We start from the raw sequence: 22,581 nt of genomic DNA, 5'->3' as shown, positions 1-22,581 counted from the left end.
ATTCTGTATTTTATTTTGTATAACCAAGAGACACGTATGTGTTGGTGCCTTTCTCAGGTTCTGGGTCCGTCTGTCGCCTGGCTCACCCTCACATGCATAGGCGATTCTAGGTTTTAAAATTGGAGGTGCAAAGGGTAGGCTAGTGATTGCTTACAAAAAACGTCTTCAAAATGTATCGTAGATGTTAATCTTCAATCTTTGATCTTAACGAATTGTAAGGTTTTTTACATTAATTTGAAAAAGTAATTTTTTTCATCCCAACAATAGGGGGTGCAAATGCACCCACGGTAAAATCGCCTGAGCTCACTGGAGAGGTTGCTAACGGCAACCGGAGCGTCTGGAGACAGTACACAAACTATCACTGCTACTAGTGCTATCCCGCTGGCTAGCAAACTTTTAAATTTACAAGCAACTTGAAGGTTTGAGACGATTGGTTTTTATAGATGAGGTGATGTCATTTGCAAACAGGTAAATAGCTAGGTGGTCTTGATAATGGTACCCAAGAGAGTCAAAAGTGGCACAGTCTCCACCCCTGCTGCAACAGCTGTTGGAAACAAGGCGTGGGACGCTGGGCTCACTTCTGCACAGTTTGACGAGGCAAGTAGAGCTAGCACTAGCTAATTCTAAGTAAGAAATGTTTATAAAGCGACTTTCAAAACGGGGATTTCAAGTTGGGTCCTTGTACCTGGTGGCCGTGTTTTTCTTCTTCTATTAAGCAACCCATGTTGACAAACACAATATAGGGCCGTTATAATTGTCACTTTAGTAATTCAAGTCAAACACATATTTACAGTATCATACGTTTAACGGCTTGTTTTGTGTTGTAGCTATTGTTTTATTTATTTTTTATAATGAAATATAGCACAAATGGTATAATGAGCGATTAATCGTCAGTTTGATTATTCCATATTCTTTATGCTGGTATCTGCAAGAAAAAAGACAAATAGGTTCGTTTTGTCCATTTCGGATGTCAGATCCAGACTAAGGGAAAATACTTTATGCTCGGTTTCCGTTGTTTTGTTTTATTTTGGAATAATGGAATAACCATATAACACAAATGTTATGAAGGACCATTCACTCGTTTGTTTGTCCATATTGTTGCATGCTGGCACAGGTGAAAAAGAGAGAGTGGGGGAGAGACTGGTAATGATTGGAGGTGTTCCGAACACCAGAGAGCAGCAACGACTAGCTTTTTTACCTGTAATTTATAGGCCTATTTGTATTATCTTGACAACATGTTCTTTAGTAGAAGACACACACACCAAGCTGGATGTACATGTTGACCGAGTTTGTTAGTTACTTGGTTAATAAATTAGGGGGGTCAGATGACTGAGCGGTTAGGGAATCGGGCTACCAATCAGAAGGTTGCCGGTTTGATTCCCGGCCGTGCTTAATGACAGTGTCCTTGGGCAAGGCACTTCACCCTACTTGCCTCGGGGGAATGTCCTTGCACTTACTGTAAGTCGCTCTGGATAAGAGTGTCTGCTAAATGACTAAACGTAAATTATGATCTTTGATAAATATCAGTTTTTTTAACAGCCTATGACGGATGAAAAAAACAGGAACAGCAAATTTTGAATTGCCGAAACGAGTCCATAACCCTGACATAACCCTGACCCATCGCGGAGAGGGATGAAAAACACATGAAGAAATAAACTAGCATATTGTTTATGGGCACTGTACTGGAACAATGAGGGAAAAGGTTAGTTGTGAGCTGCCCCGCCCGCCCCGCCCTTTTCTCTCCTACCCTTCCCTACTCTAGTGGTGTAGTTTGGTGTGTATAGTTCTTGTGCAAGTTTTAGGCACAAAGAGTAAAAAGTAAAGCTATAATGCTTTAAGAATGAATGGAAATGAAAAGCTAAACTTTTTTTTTGAGCAACGTTGCACTTGCAGTATTGCCGCACAAATACAGAAGAAGAAATTAAGACTTTTGCACAGTACAGTAAATACAGGGTGTAAGTACTGTAAATGTTCTCCGGTGGTGTCAGTGGCTCGCAGTACCAAAACACCAGTCACCTGAAATGTCCAGTCAAAGCCTGAACAGAAACCCAAATGGAGATGCGAGGACCACAGAACCTTCCTGACAGTGGTTGGACTTCCGTATTCGGGGAAAACCCATTTCAGAAGAGGCATTTCTCTCTATGGCTCTAGGTTTGTAGTGTGAGCAAATCAGAGATATTTTGGCATGATTGCCTTTGGTGAAATACGTAGCACTATGCATGATCTATACACTTCCATCTCTTAACTCGCCACGGTGTGTGAAATCTTATTTTTAACAGTATGTTTTCCCCTGGAGGGGAAGTGCACCGTTCCTGGAGGTACTGCAATACCAGGTCGATGCGTGGAGTGGACGGAGCAAGCCCCTATTCCATCTCCCTGTTCCAAAAATCAATTTAATATATGGTCCCCGGGTAGGGGACGTATCAGATATTAAACTGATAAGAACAGATACTACACTTGATCTTAGCCAAAAGGCCGAGAAGCGATACCGAACTGCCCCTCGAGGGACCCGAGTCATTTCCAGAAACGTCATATTACTATACGGCGTCACGATTGTAGCCTTATAATGAGCTAACGTTACATAATCCGTAAAAAAAAACTAAACGGTGTAAAAAAAAACAACATAATTAGCAAAGTAAAATCGCTTTCATCAACATGTAGTCTTTTAAAACTAACGTGAAAACGTGGTGTAGCTGTCACGTGATACATGGCCCTCCAATTGGAAATGAAATATAAAACTGTTGAAAATAATAGCAGTTAGACTACTCTTCCGAGAAACAACCAGCCAATAACATGTTCATTGTGTAATGGTGAAATATTTTATATTTTCGAGGAAGCCTATTTGAAGAGTGTTATGATAGCTCACGGAAGAGCAAACAACAGCAGCCATGCGAACAGCGGACTCTGGCTACGACAAAACCCTGCCCTCTGCTGGGCATCATACAGAACAGCAGCATCCACAGCATCGGGCTTCCCAACAGTCAAAAGACCGGTCTGTCACGCTGTTAAGCATAACCAACATGGGTGGATATGGATTTTGGCCATCAATTGGGACAGAAGATCAATCTTGTCTGAATCATTTAAATGCAAAAGTGGAAAAGATCACATTAGCCCTACTTCAGTTACCTACAAGTTAACAAGTGGCCTTGAATTTGACACACACGGTCAGGAGGATAACTATTGTAGTTATCTATAAGTAGTAGTATAATAGTTACTATAATAGTGAACTACCATGCGGAGGCGTGTTTTGAAGCTGCGCATCATAATCAGCCCTTTAAACGGCTAACAAGGTCAATGGTAAGCAAACGCGTGGTATTGAGTTAATAGCGGGCGAGGTACAGTTGCGCACTAAATATTAACATTTGATAGAGTTGGCTTTAAAGACAACAGTTCATTTCTATTCGACCGTAATTTGCGAAAACATGTAGCCTATTCTAGCTTGCAGTTCGACGTCAGCTAGCTGGGTCGGCAGCTCGCTTCTCAAGACGTGGTGCTATAGGGCCTTTTTGGAAGGCCCCGTGACCAAACAGCCAGGTAGCAAGCAAATACATCAACGTAGGCCTTCCTAACTCTACATGCCAACTACCAACTACCTCTCAATGTGTCTTCTTTAAGTCAATGCCGGGATGCATTTGCCGTGACACATTGTGCATCGAGTCGTTCGGTAATGGGGCCTAGGCCTGCTACCAGGCCTGGAACACACACAGGCCACGACGTTAACACAGGCCAAGTGTCCTACAACTCAGCAAAACTCAAACAACAGACACGAATGTCCTGACTATAGCTGAGCGATGACTTAACATTGACACACGTTAACTACATACATTGTCACGCATTTGGTAGGCTAATAAAAAAATTAAAAACTACAACAACAAACGCGCTTTCCGAATGACTTGGATCAGTGCGCTATAGTGAGAGCCCTTTCCTTTCTCCCCATCGAAGCACTTCCACTACAAATCCTGAAAATAACTCCGAAAAGTGCTATTTGCAGATTGCACTGAAGGCAGTAAATTCTAGCGAAGAGGAAATAGACAATGAAAGTAGCCTATGTATTTTCTTTTACTCGTCACAGACAGTTCACAGCACATCGGTCTGACTTCAAACTTGATTTTTGACTTGATTTGCCACAAGGCAAGCGAAATAGCCAACAATTCGAGGCTCATCAATTTGGCAGACTTGGAAAAAAATGTGTAGCCTAGGTCTGTCTATACGACTTGCAACAGGAGTTGGCTTAGTCTACCATTAAACATACTCACAGTTTGAAGGGTTGCATGCGGAAAAAACGACAACGTCGTTCCTCACGACATTGTGGCCTCACAGTTCAAACAAAGCATCCTGCAAGGCGTCAAATGTACAAAATACATTTAAACTGCTTTTCCACATATCCGTGTAGTTGTAGGCTATGGGCCTATTTGGTCCGTTGTATCCTCCCGAAGACAGTGCCACTTGCAAAAGGACAAATCCCATACTATGTGTTGACCTGCGCACACCTGAGAAATGTTAATGAGGTGCAAAACTTGAGCGTCCTGGGGGGGTTGGGAGGTGAGCAGGTTAGTGGATCTCTTGTATTACTTGCTGTGTAGGTCCCATGTTAGCCTGTATTTCATTCCTTGTTGGCTATTTTCCTTGCCTCGTCGGACGACATTGGAGACACGTTGTCACATTTGTAACATGTGTGTAATATTGTTATTACATTATTCCCCAATAAAGCGACACTACCAAAAAACAAGTCGTTAGACTATACACTTAAATGTGGATTTGAGTTCCAAAAAGTTATTTTGCGTCTGTCAACGGTTGAAAATTCTGCACAACGACTTGTGAATCTGTTGTTAGATTAGGAAAATAGCCATCAAGGAATGAAGATCCACTAACCTGCTCACCTCCCAACCCCCCCAGGACGCTCAAGTTTTGCACCTCATTAACATTTCTCAGGTGTGCGCAGGTCAACACATAGTATGGGATTTGTCCTTTTGCAAGTGGCACTGTCTTCGGGAGGATACAACGGACCAAATAGGCCCATAGCCTACAACTACACGGATATGTGGAAAAGCAGTTTAAATGTATTTTGTACATTTGACGCCTTGCAGGATGCTTTGTTTGAACTGTGAGGCCACAATGTCGTGAGGAACGACGTTGTCGTTTTTTCCGCATGCAACCCTTCAAACTGTGAGTATGTTTAATGGTAGACTAAGCCAACTCCTGTTGCAAGTCGTATAGACAGACCTAGGCTACACATTTTTTTCCAAGTCTGCCAAATTGATGAGCCTCGAATTGTTGGCTATTTCGCTTGCCTTGTGGCAAATCAAGTCAAAAATCAAGTTTGAAGTCAGACCGATGTGCTGTGAACTGTCTGTGACGAGTAAAAGAAAATACATAGGCTACTTTCATTGTCTATTTCCTCTTCGCTAGAATTTACTGCCTTCAGTGCAATCTGCAAATAGCACTTTTCGGAGTTATTTTCAGGATTTGTAGTGGAAGTGCTTCGATGGGGAGAAAGGAAAGGGCTCTCACTATAGCGCACTGATCCAAGTCATTCGGAAAGCGCGTTTGTTGTTGTAGTTTTTAATTTTTTTATTAGCCTACCAAATGCGTGACAATGTATGTAGTTAACGTGTGTCAATGTTAAGTCATCGCTCAGCTATAGTCAGGACATTCGTGTCTGTTGTTTGAGTTTTGCTGAGTTGTAGGACACTTGGCCTGTGTTAACGTCGTGGCCTGTGTGTGTTCCAGGCCTGGTAGCAGGCCTAGGCCCCATTACCGAACGACTCGATGCACAATGTGTCACGGCAAATGCATCCCGGCATTGACTTAAAGAAGACACATTGAGAGGTAGTTGGTAGTTGGCATGTAGAGTTAGGAAGGCCTACGTTGATGTATTTGCTTGCTACCTGGCTGTTTGGTCACGGGGCCTTCCAAAAAGGCCCTATAGCACCACGTCTTGAGAAGCGAGCTGCCGACCCAGCTAGCTGACGTCGAACTGCAAGCTAGAATAGGCTACATGTTTTCGCAAATTACGGTCGAATAGAAATGAACTGTTGTCTTTAAAGCCAACTCTATCAAATGTTAATATTTAGTGCGCAACTGTACCTCGCCCGCTATTAACTCAATACCACGCGTTTGCTTACCATTGACCTTGTTAGCCGTTTAAAGGGCTGATTATGATGCGCAGCTTCAAAACACGCCTCCGCATGGTAGTTCACTATTATAGTAACTATTATACTACTACTTATAGATAACTACAATAGTTATCCTCCTGACCGTGTGTGTCAAATTCAAGGCCACTTGTTAACTTGTAGGTAACTGAAGTAGGGCTAATGTGATCTTTTCCACTTTTGCATTTAAATGATTCAGACAAGATTGATCTTCTGTCCCAATTGATGGCCAAAATCCATATCCACCCATGTTGGTTATGCTTAACAGCGTGACAGACCGGTCTTTTGACTGTTGGGAAGCCCGATGCTGTGGATGCTGCTGTTCTGTATGATGCCCAGCAGAGGGCAGGGTTTTGTCGTAGCCAGAGTCCGCTGTTCGCATGGCTGCTGTTGTTTGCTCTTCCGTGAGCTATCATAACACTCTTCAAATAGGCTTCCTCGAAAATATAAAATATTTCACCATTACACAATGAACATGTTATTGGCTGGTTGTTTCTCGGAAGAGTAGTCTAACTGCTATTATTTTCAACAGTTTTATATTTCATTTCCAATTGGAGGGCCATGTATCACGTGACAGCTACACCACGTTTTCACGTTAGTTTTAAAAGACTACATGTTGATGAAAGCGATTTTACTTTGCTAATTATGTTGTTTTTTTTTACACCGTTTAGTTTTTTTTTACGGATTATGTAACGTTAGCTCATTATAAGGCTACAATCGTGACGCCGTATAGTAATATGACGTTTCTGGAAATGACTCGGGTCCCTCGAGGGGCAGTTCGGTATCGCTTCTCGGCCTTTTGGCTAAGATCAAGTGTAGTATCTGTTCTTATCAGTTTAATATCTGATACGTCCCCTACCCGGGGACCATATATTAAATTGATTTTTGGAACAGGGAGATGGAATAGGGGCTTGCTCCGTCCACTCCACGCATCGACCTGGTATTGCAGTACCTCCAGGAACGGTGCACTTCCCCTCCAGGGGAAAACATACTGTTAAAAATAAGATTTCACACACCGTGGCGAGTTAAGAGATGGAAGTGTATAGATCATGCATAGTGCTACGTATTTCACCAAAGGCAATCATGCCAAAATATCTCTGATTTGCTCACACTACAAACCTAGAGCCATAGAGAGAAATGCCTCTTCTGAAATGGGTTTTCCCCGAATACGGAAGTCCAACCACTGTCAGGAAGGTTCTGTGGTCCTCGCATCTCCATTTGGGTTTCTGTTCAGGCTTTGACTGGACATTTCAGGTGACTGGTGTTTTGGTACTGCGAGCCACTGACACCACCGGAGAACATTTACAGTACTTACACCCTGTATTTACTGTACTGTGCAAAAGTCTTAATCCTCCAAGATTTTGTACATAGTTTTGTCTTTTCATTTGCATATTAATTTGACCTTTTTTTCTTCTTCTGTATTTGTGCGGCAATACTGCAAGTGCAACGTTGCTCAAAAAAAAAGTTTAGCTTTTCATTTCCATTCATTCTTAAAGCATTATAGCTTTACTTTTTACTCTTTGTGCCTAAAACTTGCACAAGAACTATACACACCAAACTACACCACTAGAGTAGGGAAGGGTAGGAGAGAAAAGGGCGGGGCGGGCGGGGCAGCTCACAACTAACCTTTTCCCTCATTGTTCCAGTACAGTGCCCATAAACAATATGCTAGTTTATTTCTTCATGTGTTTTTCATCCCTCTCCGCGATGGGTCAGGGTTATGTCAGGGTTATGGACTCGTTTCGACAATTCAAAATTTGCTGTTCCTGGTTAGTTGTTTTTCCATCCATTATAGGCATCCGTTATAGGCTGTTAAAACTTTTATTCATTAAAGATCATTATTTATTAACCAAGTAACTAGCAAACTCGGTCATCATGTACATCCAGCTGGGTGTGTGTGTCTTCTACTAAAGAACATGTCAAGATAATACAAATAGCCTAAATAGCCAATCCCGCCGATAAATTACAAGTAAAAAAGCTAGTCGTTGCTGCTCTCTGGTGCTCTGAACACCTCCAATTATTACACGTCTCTCCTCCTCCTTCTCTTTTGCACTTGAGCCAGCGTGCATAATGGTCCTTCATACCATTTGTGTTATATGGTTATTCCGTTATTCCAAAATAAAACAAAACAACGGAAATCAAGCATTGAGTTACTAAAGTGACAAAACGATTACAGCCCTATTTTATTGATCTATTATTAGTCTAGTTAGCTAGCTCTTGTTATATTAACTTTAATGTGAGCTAACAGAAGTTAGAAGAAGACTTCCCGAAGACCCCCGTATCTTAATGATATTATAATTGAGTTTTTTTAAGTACTGTACTGCTTAGTTAGAGTTTGTGTTGTGTCGTTAGGAATCGTGGCGGGCCAGTATTTCTCTAGTGGTGGGGGAGCGTCTGGAGGACGAGGAGCTCATTTCGGCTCTCCAACTGGCGATGCTGAAGCCCACCCGCCGGCTCTTCAGCTTGGTGTCCAGGGACAACACCCTAGAGAAGGTAGCTAGCTGGTTGGGTTAGCAATGACTACAGCATATCCATTACAATGTGTTGATACCTACTATCTCGGAACAACACTGTATTTGGGTGGAAAGAAGACAACTTTACCAACACAAGAGCTGTATAAAAGTATCTCTGGTAGGTGTGTGTCCGAGTTGGGGACAGTTCTGGCCACCTTTGGAACACTCAGTGACGTAGTCCCATCCCATAGATCCACGAGCTGGGCAATCCAAAAACCAAGAAGACCAAGGATTCCCCCATGTTCTGGGAGGTAGGTCTACCTACTGCTACAATGGATGGTGATGGGAACCTCCAAAGATGGTTGCCAGTCTCCCGGAAGACATGCAGTATGGTTTGACCAGCGTGTACGTGTGTGAATGCGTGTGTGTAGGTGCTGGAGGCTGCCAAGGCCTTGCTGGATGCAGGGGAGGACCTGCCGGCTGATCTTCTGGGGAAAGTGCTGAAGTTCCAGCTGCTGGGAGTGAAGACCAGCGACCAGCAGAGGAGAGCTGCCGAGCAGAAGGTCATCGATAACCAGGAGTCTAATGTAGACGGTGTAGTGTAGAGGCTCATGTCATCAGGCAGATGTAGACGTCCACAATAGGAACATACTTTTGTGTCAGAGCTGGTCTTCCCCGCTCTCTCCTCACCCCCTCTCCTGACTCTCCGCCCCAGGCTACAGATGACAAGGCCAAGACTAAGGCCGGCGTCGCCCCGCCCGCCAAGGACAAGGACAAGGGGCCGGCGAAGCCTCCTGCCAAGGGGGGCGAGGGGAAGAAGGCCCCCGAGCCCAGCGCCCCGCCCAAGGAGACCCATCTCAAACGCAGGGGGGACGAGGACGAGACCAACAAGTACACAGGTGGGGAGGGGGGGAGGGTGGAGAAGGCCATCCTGGGGGGACCCAACCCTGGTCTGGCTGTACACCACAAGACTGTTAGCCTGCCATATCACACGTGTCTGTGTGTGTCATTGTGGTTGTGCATGTGTGTGTGTGGTCATGGTTGTGTGTGAGTGTAGATGATGAGCCAGATGATGGGCCGCAGCACTACATCTTGGTGGTGGGCTTCCACCAGGCTCAGCTCCCTGCCGTGCTGGACTCCATGGGCGTGCACGTGGCCAACGTCATCAGGCTGTCCTCGGGGAAGAGGCGCACCCCTGACCCAGGGTCTGGGCACCCACTCCTGGATGAGGGTGAGACTCGCCTGGGTCGCCCTGACCGGAGGAGGCTGTATGACTGACTGACTGTGTGTGTGTGTGTGTGTGTGTGTGTGTGTGTGTGTGTGTGTAGAGGTTGGACTACGAAGGAGGCAGAGGGATCTGGAGCTGTTCTGGGCTCAGCTGGAGGCGGTGCTGGACTCTGGCCCCGCCCTCTCCAAGTTGTGGGACGTGGCCAGGCTGAGCTACACGGCCAATCAGACGCTGCCGTCTCTGGACGGGGAGAGCGCTGAGGCTCGGGTGGGCACACCTCCACATCTACACTTCCTCTAACCCCTCTCTCTCTCTCTCTCTCTCTCTCTCTCTCTCTCTCTCTCTCTCTCTCTCTCTCTCTCTCTCTCTCTCCCTCTCTCTCTCTCTCTCTCTCTCTCTCTCCCTCTCTCTCTCTCTCTCTCTCTCTGTCTCTCTGTCTGTCTGTCTGTCTGTCTGTGTCTCTCTCTCTCTGTCTCTATCAGTGTCTCTTGTCACTCATTCTGACTCTCTGTCGCTCTGTGTGTGTGTGTGTGTCCAGCTGGCATTGGGCCAGTGTGTGTTTGAGGGTCTGGTGTGTGTGATCTATGACAGTCTGGACTGGAGGAGGCAGCACCAGCACTACCTCAGCAGCATGAGGCTGCTGCAGGTGCCCTCCATCGTCAGAGCCCCATTACCCCGCCAGGAGAGCCCTGTGGAGGTACACACACACACACCTTCAAATGCGCACACTCACACACACACACACACACACTGGGGTATGTCATGTTTTATATTTGTGTGCAGGCTGCCCCGACCCCCACACCTCAGACCCCTGGGTCGAAGAAGAAGTCTGTTCCAGGTACACCCCCATGCACACACTCATGCACATTCACACACTCACCCCCCCCATGCACACTCACACTCTGAGCCCCCCCCCCCGCTCCCCCCAGCAGAGTCCGAGCCCTCCCCCCTGCTGACGACGGAGGTGGACATGCGTTTGTACAGCGACCTGCTGGAGCAGATCCCCCCTGAGGCATGCTCGGTGCCCCTCATCCTGCACTGCATGCTGGAGCAGGTGAGAGATCACACGGCCCCTGGACGACCCCCTGGATGACCCCTGGACGACCCCCCCCCCCCGGATGACCCCTGGACGACCCCCCCCCCCCCCGTGTTTGTGACCCCCCCCCGGGTGACCTCTGCATCCCGTGTGTGCAGGTGGTGGTGAGCGAGGAGACGTCTCCGCCCCTCAGTGGGTCTGATACGGAGCAGAGAGCCGAGGGCCTGGACCCCAGACTGGCCTCCCACATGCTGGCCACCGTGCTGGGCCTGGCCCGGCCCGGCGACGAACTCGCGGTAACAGTCGGGTCCCGCAGGGCCCACGTTCACTCTGTGTCGTGTTTGGAAGAAACTCGGATCACTTGGTTTGGGCAGGTTTAGAGTTTGGAATGACCAAGTTTAGGATACTAGAAAAGAGAAGAGCAAAATAATGAGATGCACCCCTCACCCCCTTATTATCAATCAAAACACCTTTTGGCTCAAGAGTACAAACTTTCAATTAACCCATGAGGAACTTGGGAATCTTGTTTATTCCGTGGTACTGTAGAGGCTGCAGGAGGAGTTAGGCGTGCAGCCGAGCATTCAGCCGAGCATGGACTCTCAGCGCCCCCTGCTGTTCAACAGCCACGACTACAGGGCCCTCAGACTGCAACTGCTGCCTGTAAGTACAGCATACACACATAGACACATACACACATCGCCCTATACACATTAGTAAGCCACAGTAGCCTGTGCTCATGCCAGAGTTGCGTTGGTGTTGTCAGGTGTGTAAAGGATTCGAGGCGATGCAGATAGAGGCAGACGTGATGAGGAGGTCCCCGGTGACATCACTGCTCAACCTCCCTGCCTCCTCCTCCTCCTCCTCCTCCAGCCAGCAAGCCAGGACCCATCAGTTAATCCACCACTGTACCGATGGTGAGACCTCTCCACTCTGCTGTATGGACGCTGGCGTGAGTCTGTCACCATCTCCCTTCTCCTAGACGTGTCTCTCCCCACTGCCAGTCCAACCCCTAGTCTCTCCCCACTGTCAGTCCAACCCCTAGTCTCTCCCCACTGCCAGTCCAACCCCTAGTCTCTCCCCAGTGTCAGTCCAACCCCTAGTCTCTCCCCACTGCCAGTCCAACCCCTAGTCTCTCCCCACTGCCAGTCCAACCCCTAGTCTCTCCCCCTGTCAGTCCAACCCCTAGTCTCTCCCCACTGCCAGTCCAACCCCTAGTCTCTCCCCAGTGTCAGTCCAACCCCTAGTCTCTCTTCACTGCCAGTCCAACCCCTAGCCCCGTCAGTCGCCCCCAGGAAGGCGCCTCGACGTCTCAGACAGAGATGAAGCCATGCCTCCTGGTGTCCGGCTGCTGTGTGTGTTGTGCTGTGTCTCTGAGCCCGGCTGTGTCCTCCAGGCTCCCTGAGGTGGGCTGAGGTGGAGCGTGGCCTCCGTCGGGGTGTCCTGGAGGGCATGCCTCTGACCCAGCTGGACCAGGAGGGGGTCCTGGCCCGCAGCCGAGCCCCAGAGCCCGTCCTCCTTCCCTGGGACGAGCCCGAGGCCTTCGCCAAGCGCCTCCACAGGCTCAGGAGCGGCACGCGGGGTGGGTGGTCTGTGCGCGGAGTTCCGGGTGTCTGTCTGTGGTCTGTGACGCGCGTGTGTCTGTGTCCTGTGTGAGGTGTGTTTGTGTGTGACATGCGTGTGCATGTCTATGACCTGTGTGTGTGACACGCGTGTCTGTGACCTGTGTGTGCGTGTGTGTCATACGTGTGTGTGTGTGTGTGTGTGTGTGAGGTGTGTGATGTGATGTCTGCCCCTGTCCTCCAGGTGAGAGGTGTGACCCTGAGCAGCTGAGTGCAGCAGACATCCAGAAGAGCAGACTCAGATCTCTCCGGGACTGGAACTACACCGAACACCACCCTGCCCACGTCCTCCCTCAGGTGAGGCTGTGCTGGGCTGGGCAGTGCTGGGCTGGGCTGTGCTGTGCGTCCAGGCGTGTGATTGGCTGTCCTCTCTCCAGGTCCTCCAGGTTGCCTCGGAGACGTACCGCTGCATGGACACATTCCGCAGCCGTGACGACACTGTGTACGTCATCTGCCATAATCCCATGAGCCCCCAGCGGCAGTGCAAGGAACTGTGGGACGTGGCCCTCCACACTGACGTTGGGTTCAGGTAACGATGTCGCCGAGGAGCACAGACCTGCCTCTGCGTCTGTCTACACTCCTTCTAACTGATAGTGACAGTCAGACATCCCTTCCTGTTGTGGCAGGAAGTACTTGGAGCATGTGGCAGCCTCGATATCTGATTGGACGAAAGAGGAGGAGGTCAAGTGGTTGGCGGCGGAGGTGGAGCGAGAGCGCTCCAACACAGGGTCTGCAGATCTCAGATCAGACTCAAGTGAGAAGAGACAGACCGCAGCAATGCAATACAATAAATACATATATTCATAAACATGTACATATGTTTTGATATATTACCGTACGTAACAGCCTTTTTGGTGTGTTGCAGTCTCTCCAACCAAGTCCCCTGTTCTAGCGGAAGCTGTTAGTAGTGAGCAGTACATCAGAGAAGGCTCCCTCAAAGTTGGTGTCTGTCTCTGTCCCTGTCTGTCTCTGTGTGTCTCCATGCCTCCATCTTTGGCTCTTTCTCTGTATTTCTGTCTCTCCTTCTTATTGTTTCTTGTTTCTCTCTCAATCTCTCTCTGGGGTATCTCTTAATAAGGGATGGCTTGCATTTTTTTTGTGCATGTTATCAGAAACATTTGTAACTTCATTTGAGAGCTAAAAAGAATTGTAGTCTGATGTGTGTGTGTGTGTGTGTGTGTGTGTGGGGGGGGGGGGTGCAGGCCTGGAAGCTGGAGCAGGAGAGGCTGAAGGAGGAGGATCAGGTGTCCAGGTCCAAGAAGGAGGAGAAGGGGAAGGGGCCGGCGAAGGGAGCGGAGCGGGCCGACTCGTCCAAGGACAAGAAGAAGACCCCTCCGGTCGCCAAGAAGAGCCGCGAGGACGTGAGCAAGACCCCCGACACGCCTGCAGCGCCGCCCCCTGCTGACCAGGCCGGGGAACTACAGGCCGCCGAAGACGCCTTCGCTGTGAGTGTTGGCTGCACACACACACATGCATGCAAGCGTACACACACACACACAGCCTGGAGAAAATGCGTGTTTGTGACGTTTCTGTGTATGTGTGAGACTGGAGAGACAGACAAGAACGACCTCGGTGGATTCATCCAGACCCGTGTGTGTGTGTGTGTGTGTGTGTGTGTGCGTGTGCGTGTGCGTGCATGTAGGGCTTCACCGGCTACAGCATGGAGGGGAACCTGATCCAGGTGTCTGGCCAGGTGCAGTCCCTCTTCCCCTCAGATGGAGGAAGCATCCAGGTGGAGAGCATCAAATATATCCAGGGTAGGTGCACACACACACAAGCACACACACCTGCTGTGCCCTGCTGCTCTGTAGTCACAGTACCGTCGCTCTCTCCCAGGGTCTTCTCTCCTCAAGGTGTGTGTGATGAAAGACCAGCATCGCTTCTACACACACATCTGTCAGCCCTACAGAGGCCAGGAGGAGCCTGGTGCCAGGGAGCCAGGAGGTAGGTGGACGTCCCTCATCCTTCCAGATCCTTCCTCCCTCCCTCCCTTTCTTCTTTCCATCCATCCACTCTGCCTCGAACACGGCCCACTATGACTTCTGAACTCCCCCTCCTCCCCCTAGACTCCTCCCCACGGAGCAGGCCAACCAATCAGAGTGTGAAAACGGGCTTGTTCTCGGCGGTGCTGGCCAGCGGCGTCCACTTGTCCTACAGTCACTATGGAGACACAGGAGAACGCACAGGTTCGACCTTGACGCGTGTGTTGGGTGATCGTTCGGGGCTGGGTTGACGTTCATGTGTAATGTGTACGTGTATGGGGGGGGGACGGGGGGACGGTGTGTACGTAGAATCCTGTGAGAGATTGGGTCTCTGTGTGCTTGTGTTGACCTGTAGGTGATCTGAGTGTCGGGCCTAGCTTGGAGGGGCACCCTCCCCCCCTGGCCTCCTCCCCCCTCCTCCCCTCCTCCTCCTCCCACACCAAAGAGGGAGTCGGACCTGAGGACCAGGCTAGTCAGGTGACTCCTCCCCCCCCCCTCCCCCACACAAACAACCAACGAATCACACAGGAGCTCTCGGTTAATGTATGGAAACACCATCACGTGCTGTACACGGTGTGTGACAAGCCAGTTTCTCTCGAATCTTTGACGTTCCTTGTTTTCATCTGTGTTCCTGTCTCGCCTCTGTTTTTTCTCCCTCTCCATGTCTCCCCCCTCCTCCCCTCCCGTCTCTCCCCCAGCCCGCAGACAGGGAGAGCCCCCCCCTCCCTGCAGCCTGCCCCCCCTTCCAGGGCCTGACTCTGTCCACCCCCAGTGGTCTACTGCTGCAGGTCCTCCGAGAGAGCACAGATGGTCAGACGCGCGCTCACACGCGCACGATCCCCCGCGTGGGCTACAACTGTCTGTGTGGTATTGTGTGTTAAATAGTGTGTGTGTGTGTGCAGGTGTGGCCCCCTCGGAGCAGGCCGTGTTGCTGAGGCAGAGCTTCCCCCTCCGTGGGGGCGGGGGCGGAGTCGCCCTCCAGCCTGACCCCTCCCTCACCAGTGAGCTGTCCCGGGTCATCACTCCTCAGGGAGCCGTGGTCAAGTACATGAGGGACGGCTCCACCCAGGTACTGCCGCGCTCGCACACACACACGCACGCGCCACTGGTACTGCTGCACACCAGCTTTATCACAACCCTGCTGATCAGATTCAAACCAGATGATGTGTGGTGTGTCTGGAGATGAACAGGCTTCCTGAGTGGCCGCATCCACAAACGCAGGTTACTGGATGGATCAGCACACTAGGAAACACACACACACTTCCACACACACACTCATAGTCCACTCCGCCCCCCCCCCCAGGTGTTGTTTGCCGATGGCTCAGTCAGCAGCAGCTCCGACTCCGGCCCCGTCTTCCCCCTCGCCCCGGAGTTGCTCTCCAGGGGGGAGGAGCCAGCCAAGGACCCCGCCCCCAAGAACGCCAAAGACAAGAAAGGTGGGTGGAGCTAAGCAGTCAGTGGAAGAAATCATGCTGTCTTGATGCAGCCCTACCTCATACGCGGGTGTATCTGTGTTGGTGTGTGGTTGTCTGTCTGTGTGTGTGTGTTTGTCCTTGTGGGTGTGTGTATGAATGCGTGCGCGTGTGTGTGTAGGGAAGCTGAGCTCTAAACAGACTGTGGGATCAGAGCAGGGGGAGCTGGAGCCCACCGTGGACACGCGTAGCTCCGCCCACAGCCACAGTGGCTGCTGGGTAACGACCACGCCCTCGGGCCTCAGAGTGGCCACGCGGGGTCACACGGTCACCGCCGCCCCCCCCGCGCTGGCCTACCGCGCCACCGACCCCATCACCCAGACGGTGAGACCCCCATCTGAGGAGACTCTGGGCCTGGATACACCTGAGCTGACAAGGCGATCGTCATATTTGGTCTTCCATGCTCGCGTGTTTTTCTTGATGTGTGTGTTTTGGTGTGTACCAGATGGTGGTGACCAGGGAGGACCAGGTTCTGACCGTGGTGGAGCCGGACGGCTCTGTGACCGTGGAACACGCCGACGGCACCAGGATCACCACCCTCTACCAGCAGAGGGCGCCCCCACACGCACCCAGGCCCCAGAGCGCGCCGGAGCGGGCGGAGAGCGCGCCGGAGCGAGACAGGGTGTTGATGGTGGAGAAGGAGGGCTTTGCGTCAGTGGTCGTGTTCCCCGAGGAACGCTCCTGCAACATCTTCCTGGCAGACGGGACCGTCGTCACCGCCACGCACACCGGCGCTTACCAGGTGGGAGCGCGCGTGCGCGTGTTCTAGAAGGTTCCCGGCGTGCTTCAGTGTCACGGCCGTTCCCGATGTTCTAGACTTGTGCGTTCCAGGTGTTTCCCGCCAACGAGGGCCTGCTGGTCATTAAGGAGGACGGATCCTGCGCGTACACGTCTGACTCGGCCCCCGGCCCCACGCTGACCTCTGACCCCGCTCGTGACCCTGCCCTGACCTCCCAGAGGCGGAGCCCCCGCGACCAACCAGGAAGCTACGTGATGAGCCACACCGCTGACATTGTGTGCGAGGTGGTGGACCCAGAGGGGAACCAGTTCCAGGTACGACAGCCAGGGAGCAGGACTGACTAGCAAGAACCTGTGTGACACACAGAGGCTTCATCATCCTGGTTTGGTGTGGTCGTGTGTGTGCGTGCAGGTGATGGTCGACGGTCAGTGCCCAGTGGTGATCTCCAGCCCAGTGGAGACCTCAGTGGAGGAGGAGGAGGAGGAGGAGAGCCAAGAAGAAGAGAGAGAGTTGACTGATCGTGTGATGGGACGTAAACGGCACCTTCCGAGGTGATGTTCCTCAGCTCAGCTCCTCCACAGTGTAGGACTCTGAGCTCGTGGACTTTTTTCCAGCCAAGGATTAGTGTTTGCTCATTGTGGAATGGTGCTTTGTGTGTGTTTGTCAGGTTGTTTATGGTCCATGAGGATGGCTCTGGGACTGAGCTGTTGCATGTCCAGGCTGTGGAGGATGTCTTGGACCAGGCCTACTCTGACCCCACCATCGCTCTGCTGGAGGAGCCTCTACCAGACCTGGAGGGTACACCCACACCCACACGCACACACACACACTCACCTTGCTTTGTGTGCAAGACTATAAAGTGTGGGTGTGCGTGTGTGTGTGTGTGTGTGTGCGTGTGTAGAAGTGGTGGCTATAACCATGCTGAAACCCTGCCAGCAGAGTGTGTGGTCCAGCTGGCTGATGCCCAAACAGAACCAGGACATTCTGCCTCCCAACCTCAAGTCACGGAACTGGGACAACTTCCCCAGCACAGAGGCACTGCACACCACCTGCCCCTCTCACACAATCACACACACACACACATATATATATATATATATATATATATATAGGCATATTTAGATGTCAATGATGATATCAGATTGTGACATCAGGACCAGCTGTCACACAACACCCCCCACCCCTCCCTCTCTTTCTCCAGAGGAAGACTCCGGGCCCTGTGTTTGGGTCATCCCTGGGTCGGGGCCTGAGTCTGGGAGGGACCCTGTGTTCCCAGGCCCACCCCCCACTGCTCAGCTGCCCAGACGCCCTGGAGGTCCGACAGCTGCTCCGCTACCGGCCGGTCAGCCTCCGCCTCCGCCGCACTCTGGAAGCACGCCTACGGGTAGGAGGGGGGGGGGGAGGGGGGCTGACCGTGGGGTTGTGGTGGTGCTGTTTGATGCTGGGACCGTGTGGTTGTGGGGGGGTAAGCTGGGACCGTGCGGTTGTGGGGGTGTAACCTGGGACTGTGTCGCAGGACTACATGCAGCAGGTGATCCAGAAGGAGCTGCGGTCTGAGGAGATGCTGCTGAAGGACCCTCGCTCTGAGGAGGAGAAGATGCGTTCCAGCCACCTGCTCAAGCTGCTCCTGGTCAGCGCATACGCACACACGCACACACACACACACACACACACACAGGGGTCTGAATAGGTCCACTGAGGTAGTTCTTGTCTGTCTGCAGTCTCTTCCAGATTCTGAGGAGCCCAGCATGAACAAGAGGGGAGGTATGACTCCAGCCGCCCCTCTCAGCGCTCCTCAAAAACAAGAAACCTTTTGGACCCTGTTGATAAGTACATGATTATTTTTGTGTGTGTGTAGCGGACATAGCTGCCCTGTACTGTCAGGCCGTGTCTTGTGACCAGCAGAGGGATGCAGCTGCTGTTGTCTCCAAGACCTCACACACAGACACAGAGAGGTTTGACCACAGCATCACACACACACACACACACACACCTCTCTTTCCATCAACTACAAGGTGGAGTATTCAGTACAACATCCTTGTCCCCATCTGACCACCTCACCCTTTCTCCCCTCCCCTCTGTCTCTGTACAGAGAGTGTACAGACAGTTCTCTGTGGCCCAGCAGGATGCAGCAGTACAGGTACACCTAGCTACCGACCTGCCCGCCTATCTGTCCCAGTGGCTGCATGTCTGTCTGCATGTGTGATGCCCGTGATGTGTGTCCCAGACAGGAGCTGGCTGAGGACAAGCTGCAGAGAGAAGCTCTGAGGAACAGGATCATCCCTCCCTACTTCCAGCCTGACTCCTCCCTGGAGGTCAGACACACGCCTAACCTACACATACCTACTACACACACAGACCTACCCTACACACACACCTACCCTACACATACCTACTACACACACACACCTACCTTACACGCACACACACCTACCCTACACATACCTACTACACACACACACACACCTACCCTAAACACACACACACCTACCCTACACACACCTACCCTACACACACCTACCCTACACATACCTACTACACACACACCTACCCTACACGCACACACATACCCAACACACATCTAAGCCTGTTAGGTGTTAGCCAGCCCTGACTCCACCACGTCCACTCCCACCCCCTCCTCTCTCCTCCAGGCACCAGACATGACAGCCCTGTCCAGGGACCTGCCCCCCTTCCCCCAGACCGGCCAATCAGACAGCCTCCTCAGGGATGCCCCCCAGGAGAAGGGTAACACCTCCTCCATGAAGACCTGTAGAACTCCAAACATGTTCTAACCCTTTCGACATGCTCCCAGCTCTGTGTGTGTGTGTGTGTGTGTGTTAATTGTTTGTGTTGTTCTCTGCAGCCCAGCGTCTGAATCCGGCGCCTTCTCATGCAGCAGGAAGTGACTCGACATCGGTCGGGAAACCCACCAATCCCGCGCCGCAGACGGCAGGTCGGCCCCGCCCACTAGAACGCACCCTAACTGTACAACAGTGAACACACCTCCACGTATAGCACTGTGTATCCATGTTATGTATTCAGATGGCAGACGCTTTTCATCCTATGCAACCTACAGTACAGGGCGATTTAGAAAGTGTAACCTCCTGTTTTGTGCTCTAACCGCTGAGCTATACCCTGACGTGTGTGTGTGTGTGTGTGTGTAGGGGAAGGAGGTGGTGCTGGCTGGTCAGAGCAGAGGGCAGAGAGACGTAGGACGTCTGGCCTCCAGGTGGACGTAGCAGGTCAGCCCAGGACAAAGCCGGTCAGACTCCCAGCCTCCATCCTCAGCTCCAAACCACACAGCTGGCCCAACCACCAGGTACTGCACACACACACACACACACTCACACACGCATACACATGCACGCACACATGCACACACACACACAAACTCACCCATACATATGCAGCAGACACACATGCGCGCCCACACATACACCCCCCCCCAAAACCTGTGTTTCTCTAGTTCCTGTCTGTGGAGGAGCCAGTGAGGAGGAAAGTGAGGACAGTGTCTGTGATTGGCCAGCAGGCCGCCCGGCGAGGGTTCGAGCTCCTCCCCTCAGAGGTGTCTTTCGGCTCTCTGAGGGAGGGGTCCACCTACGCCGTTACCGTGGTGATGAGGAACGTGGGCGTGGACACCTGCAGGTGAGACTGACACATGGTTACCACACAACGTTGTTGTTTCTACAGAGTCATTGATGATTGTGGTTGTGTGTGTAAAACTTCCAGGTTTACCGTGAAACAGCCTCCTCCCTCCACTGGCCTTAGAGTGACGTATAGTCCTGGACCTGTGAGTTCTTCTCTACCCCGTCAAACACACTCCCAGGCCAGGCCACAGACAGCCTTCCCTAACCCTGTGTGTGTGTGTGTGTGTGTGTGTGTAGGTGGCAGCAGGCATGAAGGTGGATCTCCTGGTGCAGCTGTTTGCCATGGCGGCAGGGCAGGAGGGTGGAGGGCAGGAGGAGGACAGACGGGAAGGAGAGGTCCAGCTCTCCCAGAGCCTCCTCATTCACACCGAGACAGAGACCCTGGATCTGGCCGTCTCTGCCAATATCCTGACCCACTGCCTCCATCTCCCTCTCTCTCCCCCCTATCTAGTCTAAATGAGACCTGCCCACCTCCCTCTCTCCCCTCTGCTGTTAGCAGTGATGATTCTCTTCCTTAACCCCCCTCTTCACCCATCCTGCCTGGGAGCCTGTATGACAGGCAGGTTTCGGACCGTACCATTTCACTCCACACAGGGGGGTCCAGGGTCCATCTGCTCTCCTCCACTCCCCCCATCAGACGAGGAGTGGTCCTGCCTCTCCGAACGGCTCCGCCCACCACCGCCGCACGGTCAGTTCACACACACACACACACACACACACACACACCAGGTCTCTGTGTTTCTGAAGCTGGTCTCTTCCTGTACCTGTCAGGTGATCTGTGAGCCAGTGAAATCCAGGAAGTACAGAAGACTCCTAGACTCCAGTACAAGTCAACTCAACTGCGTGCTTTATTGATATACACAGTAAAGCCTGTTATGATACAATAGTAAGGCATATATCTGGTGGAGTCTGATATGTTGTGGAAAAACAAAAAAGAAATGAGTTATTGAGAAAGCAATGGACGACAATGTAACTCAAGCGTTAGAAATTAAGTAATGAATAATTATAATAGGGTAACGACCAGATACAACTCAAAAATAATCTCTTTGATCATGCTTTCCCAGCGTAGCACACGAGACTGTTGTCATGACAACACGCAGAGTACCTTGAGGTGGGTTTCCACACATTAAATAAAGGGTGTGCGTGCACACATGCAGTCACTTGTGGCTCCACACGCCCACAGCAACACAACTAAAACAAACATCATCATCATCAGCACAAAGATGAAGATGGACTGTTTCCAGGACAACAGTAATGTGCATTGGGGCTGTCAGTAGTCTGTCTGGTCAGTAGTGTCGTGGAGGGGGGGGGGGGGGGGGTGGCGGGACGGCGTTACCGAGCGTGCTGGAGGGTTCATCCAGGTCAGATTAGGAGAGTAGTGTCATCTTAAACACTCCAGTCCTGGAAGTGATTACATTCAGAAAAGATTCGACCTTAGTCTGCCCCGCCCCCCTCCTCTAAGCCCCGCCCTCCTCTAAGCCCCGCCCCTGCCCATACAGGAGTGACAGGCTAGTTCTGCCAGATGTGCAGTGATAGACTAACAAATGGATGGATGGATGATGGATGGATGGAGAAAAACATGGAAGTGGATTAGCCAGAAAGTAAAAGCTATAATGTCATGTGGATAAAACATACCTCCCCACACACACACACACACACACACACGTACAGGCACACAACGCTAAAAGGGTACAGGGTGTCTGCATGGCCTTTACAGTAGTATATATTCTGTGGTTATAAACGTTTTGTAATACAAAGCACCCTTATAGTTACAATCTCTCTTTTCCATACGAAGATCTGAAATGCCTTGTCCATTACAAAGAAATGGCAAATACATCCACAGGACAAACACGCACACACACACACACACACACACACACATACTGGTTTCTTTTCTTTTTTTATACAATTGCATAGAAGTTTAAAAACCTGCGTCTGTTAATAAAACAATTTCAAGACTTAGGAAACTACTGAAATCTTCACGTCTCTAATCGCGATCCTTCACAAAAATAGATGAATATTCTCTTTGTAAACTTGTCCAATCCAGTTGTTTTGACTAGAAAAGCATGCGGTGGGGGTGGGGCAGGAGGGGGGCAAGGGCGGCGTGCTATTGGGTGTTCTGGTCGTCTGTCATCACGTTGACCAATGACTCCATGGCTCGGCCCAGGTCATCGGCCATGTGGAACAGACTGCCCACGCCCACACCTGGAACAGAGGAGCGAGGGTTTACACACGCACACTTTTACACAAGCT

At 51.0% G+C, this 22,581-nt stretch overlaps 2 protein-coding genes and 2 non-coding genes across 9 annotated transcripts in view; 2 read left to right on the top strand and 2 right to left on the bottom strand.

Annotated features, from left to right (window-relative positions):
- Positions 1 to 90: 90 nt before the first annotated feature.
- spag17 (sperm associated antigen 17) lies at positions 91 to 21,267 on the top strand. Of its 4 annotated transcripts, none has more exons than XM_084667698.1 (46): positions 91 to 597; positions 8,505 to 8,645; positions 8,857 to 8,916; positions 9,037 to 9,168; positions 9,321 to 9,504; positions 9,663 to 9,836; positions 9,934 to 10,100; positions 10,372 to 10,530; positions 10,617 to 10,671; positions 10,766 to 10,887; positions 11,028 to 11,165; positions 11,416 to 11,529; positions 11,633 to 11,783; positions 12,263 to 12,448; positions 12,673 to 12,785; positions 12,866 to 13,017; positions 13,115 to 13,242; positions 13,354 to 13,427; positions 13,691 to 13,933; positions 14,131 to 14,245; positions 14,325 to 14,432; positions 14,555 to 14,674; positions 14,826 to 14,947; positions 15,169 to 15,280; positions 15,373 to 15,539; positions 15,774 to 15,906; positions 16,064 to 16,266; positions 16,388 to 16,684; positions 16,774 to 16,995; positions 17,093 to 17,232; positions 17,349 to 17,479; positions 17,583 to 17,716; positions 17,883 to 18,065; positions 18,198 to 18,311; positions 18,403 to 18,445; positions 18,540 to 18,636; positions 18,774 to 18,821; positions 18,909 to 18,996; positions 19,333 to 19,426; positions 19,545 to 19,634; positions 19,846 to 20,000; positions 20,148 to 20,326; positions 20,411 to 20,471; positions 20,566 to 20,731; positions 20,860 to 21,016; positions 21,100 to 21,267. In XM_084667698.1, exons 1-46 carry the CDS (start codon positions 493 to 495, stop codon positions 21,101 to 21,103), a joined length of 6,081 nt encoding a protein of 2,026 aa, XP_084523824.1. In that variant the 5' UTR covers positions 91 to 492; the 3' UTR covers positions 21,104 to 21,267. The 4 variants fall into 4 exon arrangements, with proteins under 4 accessions (XP_084523824.1, XP_084523826.1, XP_084523823.1 ...); XM_084667700.1 differs by having other exon boundaries at positions 10,763 to 10,887; positions 17,586 to 17,716; XM_084667697.1 differs by having other exon boundaries at positions 10,763 to 10,887.
- On the bottom strand, positions 2,297 to 2,487 carry LOC146261240 (U2 spliceosomal RNA). The gene has a single exon (XR_014724913.1). It is a non-coding gene; the product is annotated as a U2 spliceosomal RNA (small nuclear RNA).
- LOC146261239 (U2 spliceosomal RNA) lies at positions 6,936 to 7,126 on the top strand. Its single transcript, XR_014724912.1, has one exon. It is a non-coding gene; the product is annotated as a U2 spliceosomal RNA (small nuclear RNA).
- Positions 21,153 to 22,581, bottom strand: part of dmd (dystrophin) — a 68,195-nt gene continuing 66,766 nt past the window's right edge. For all 3 annotated transcript variants that reach the window (XM_084667696.1, XM_084667694.1, XM_084667695.1), the window contains one exon: positions 21,153 to 22,533. Coding sequence is in view for 2 of the 3 variants with exons in the window: in XM_084667694.1 (XP_084523820.1) it covers positions 22,436 to 22,533 (98 nt within the window). In the remaining variant the exon portion in view is untranslated. The remainder of the gene's footprint in view (positions 22,534 to 22,581) is intronic.

Source organism: Hypomesus nipponensis, chromosome 12, assembly GCF_054491055.1.
Source record: "Hypomesus nipponensis isolate SF chromosome 12, ASM5449105v1, whole genome shotgun sequence".
NCBI classification, from domain to species: Eukaryota; Metazoa; Chordata; class Actinopteri; order Osmeriformes; family Osmeridae; genus Hypomesus; species Hypomesus nipponensis.
Note: the sequence above shows the minus strand (reverse complement) of the source record. Positions and strands in the feature narration are given on the sequence as shown.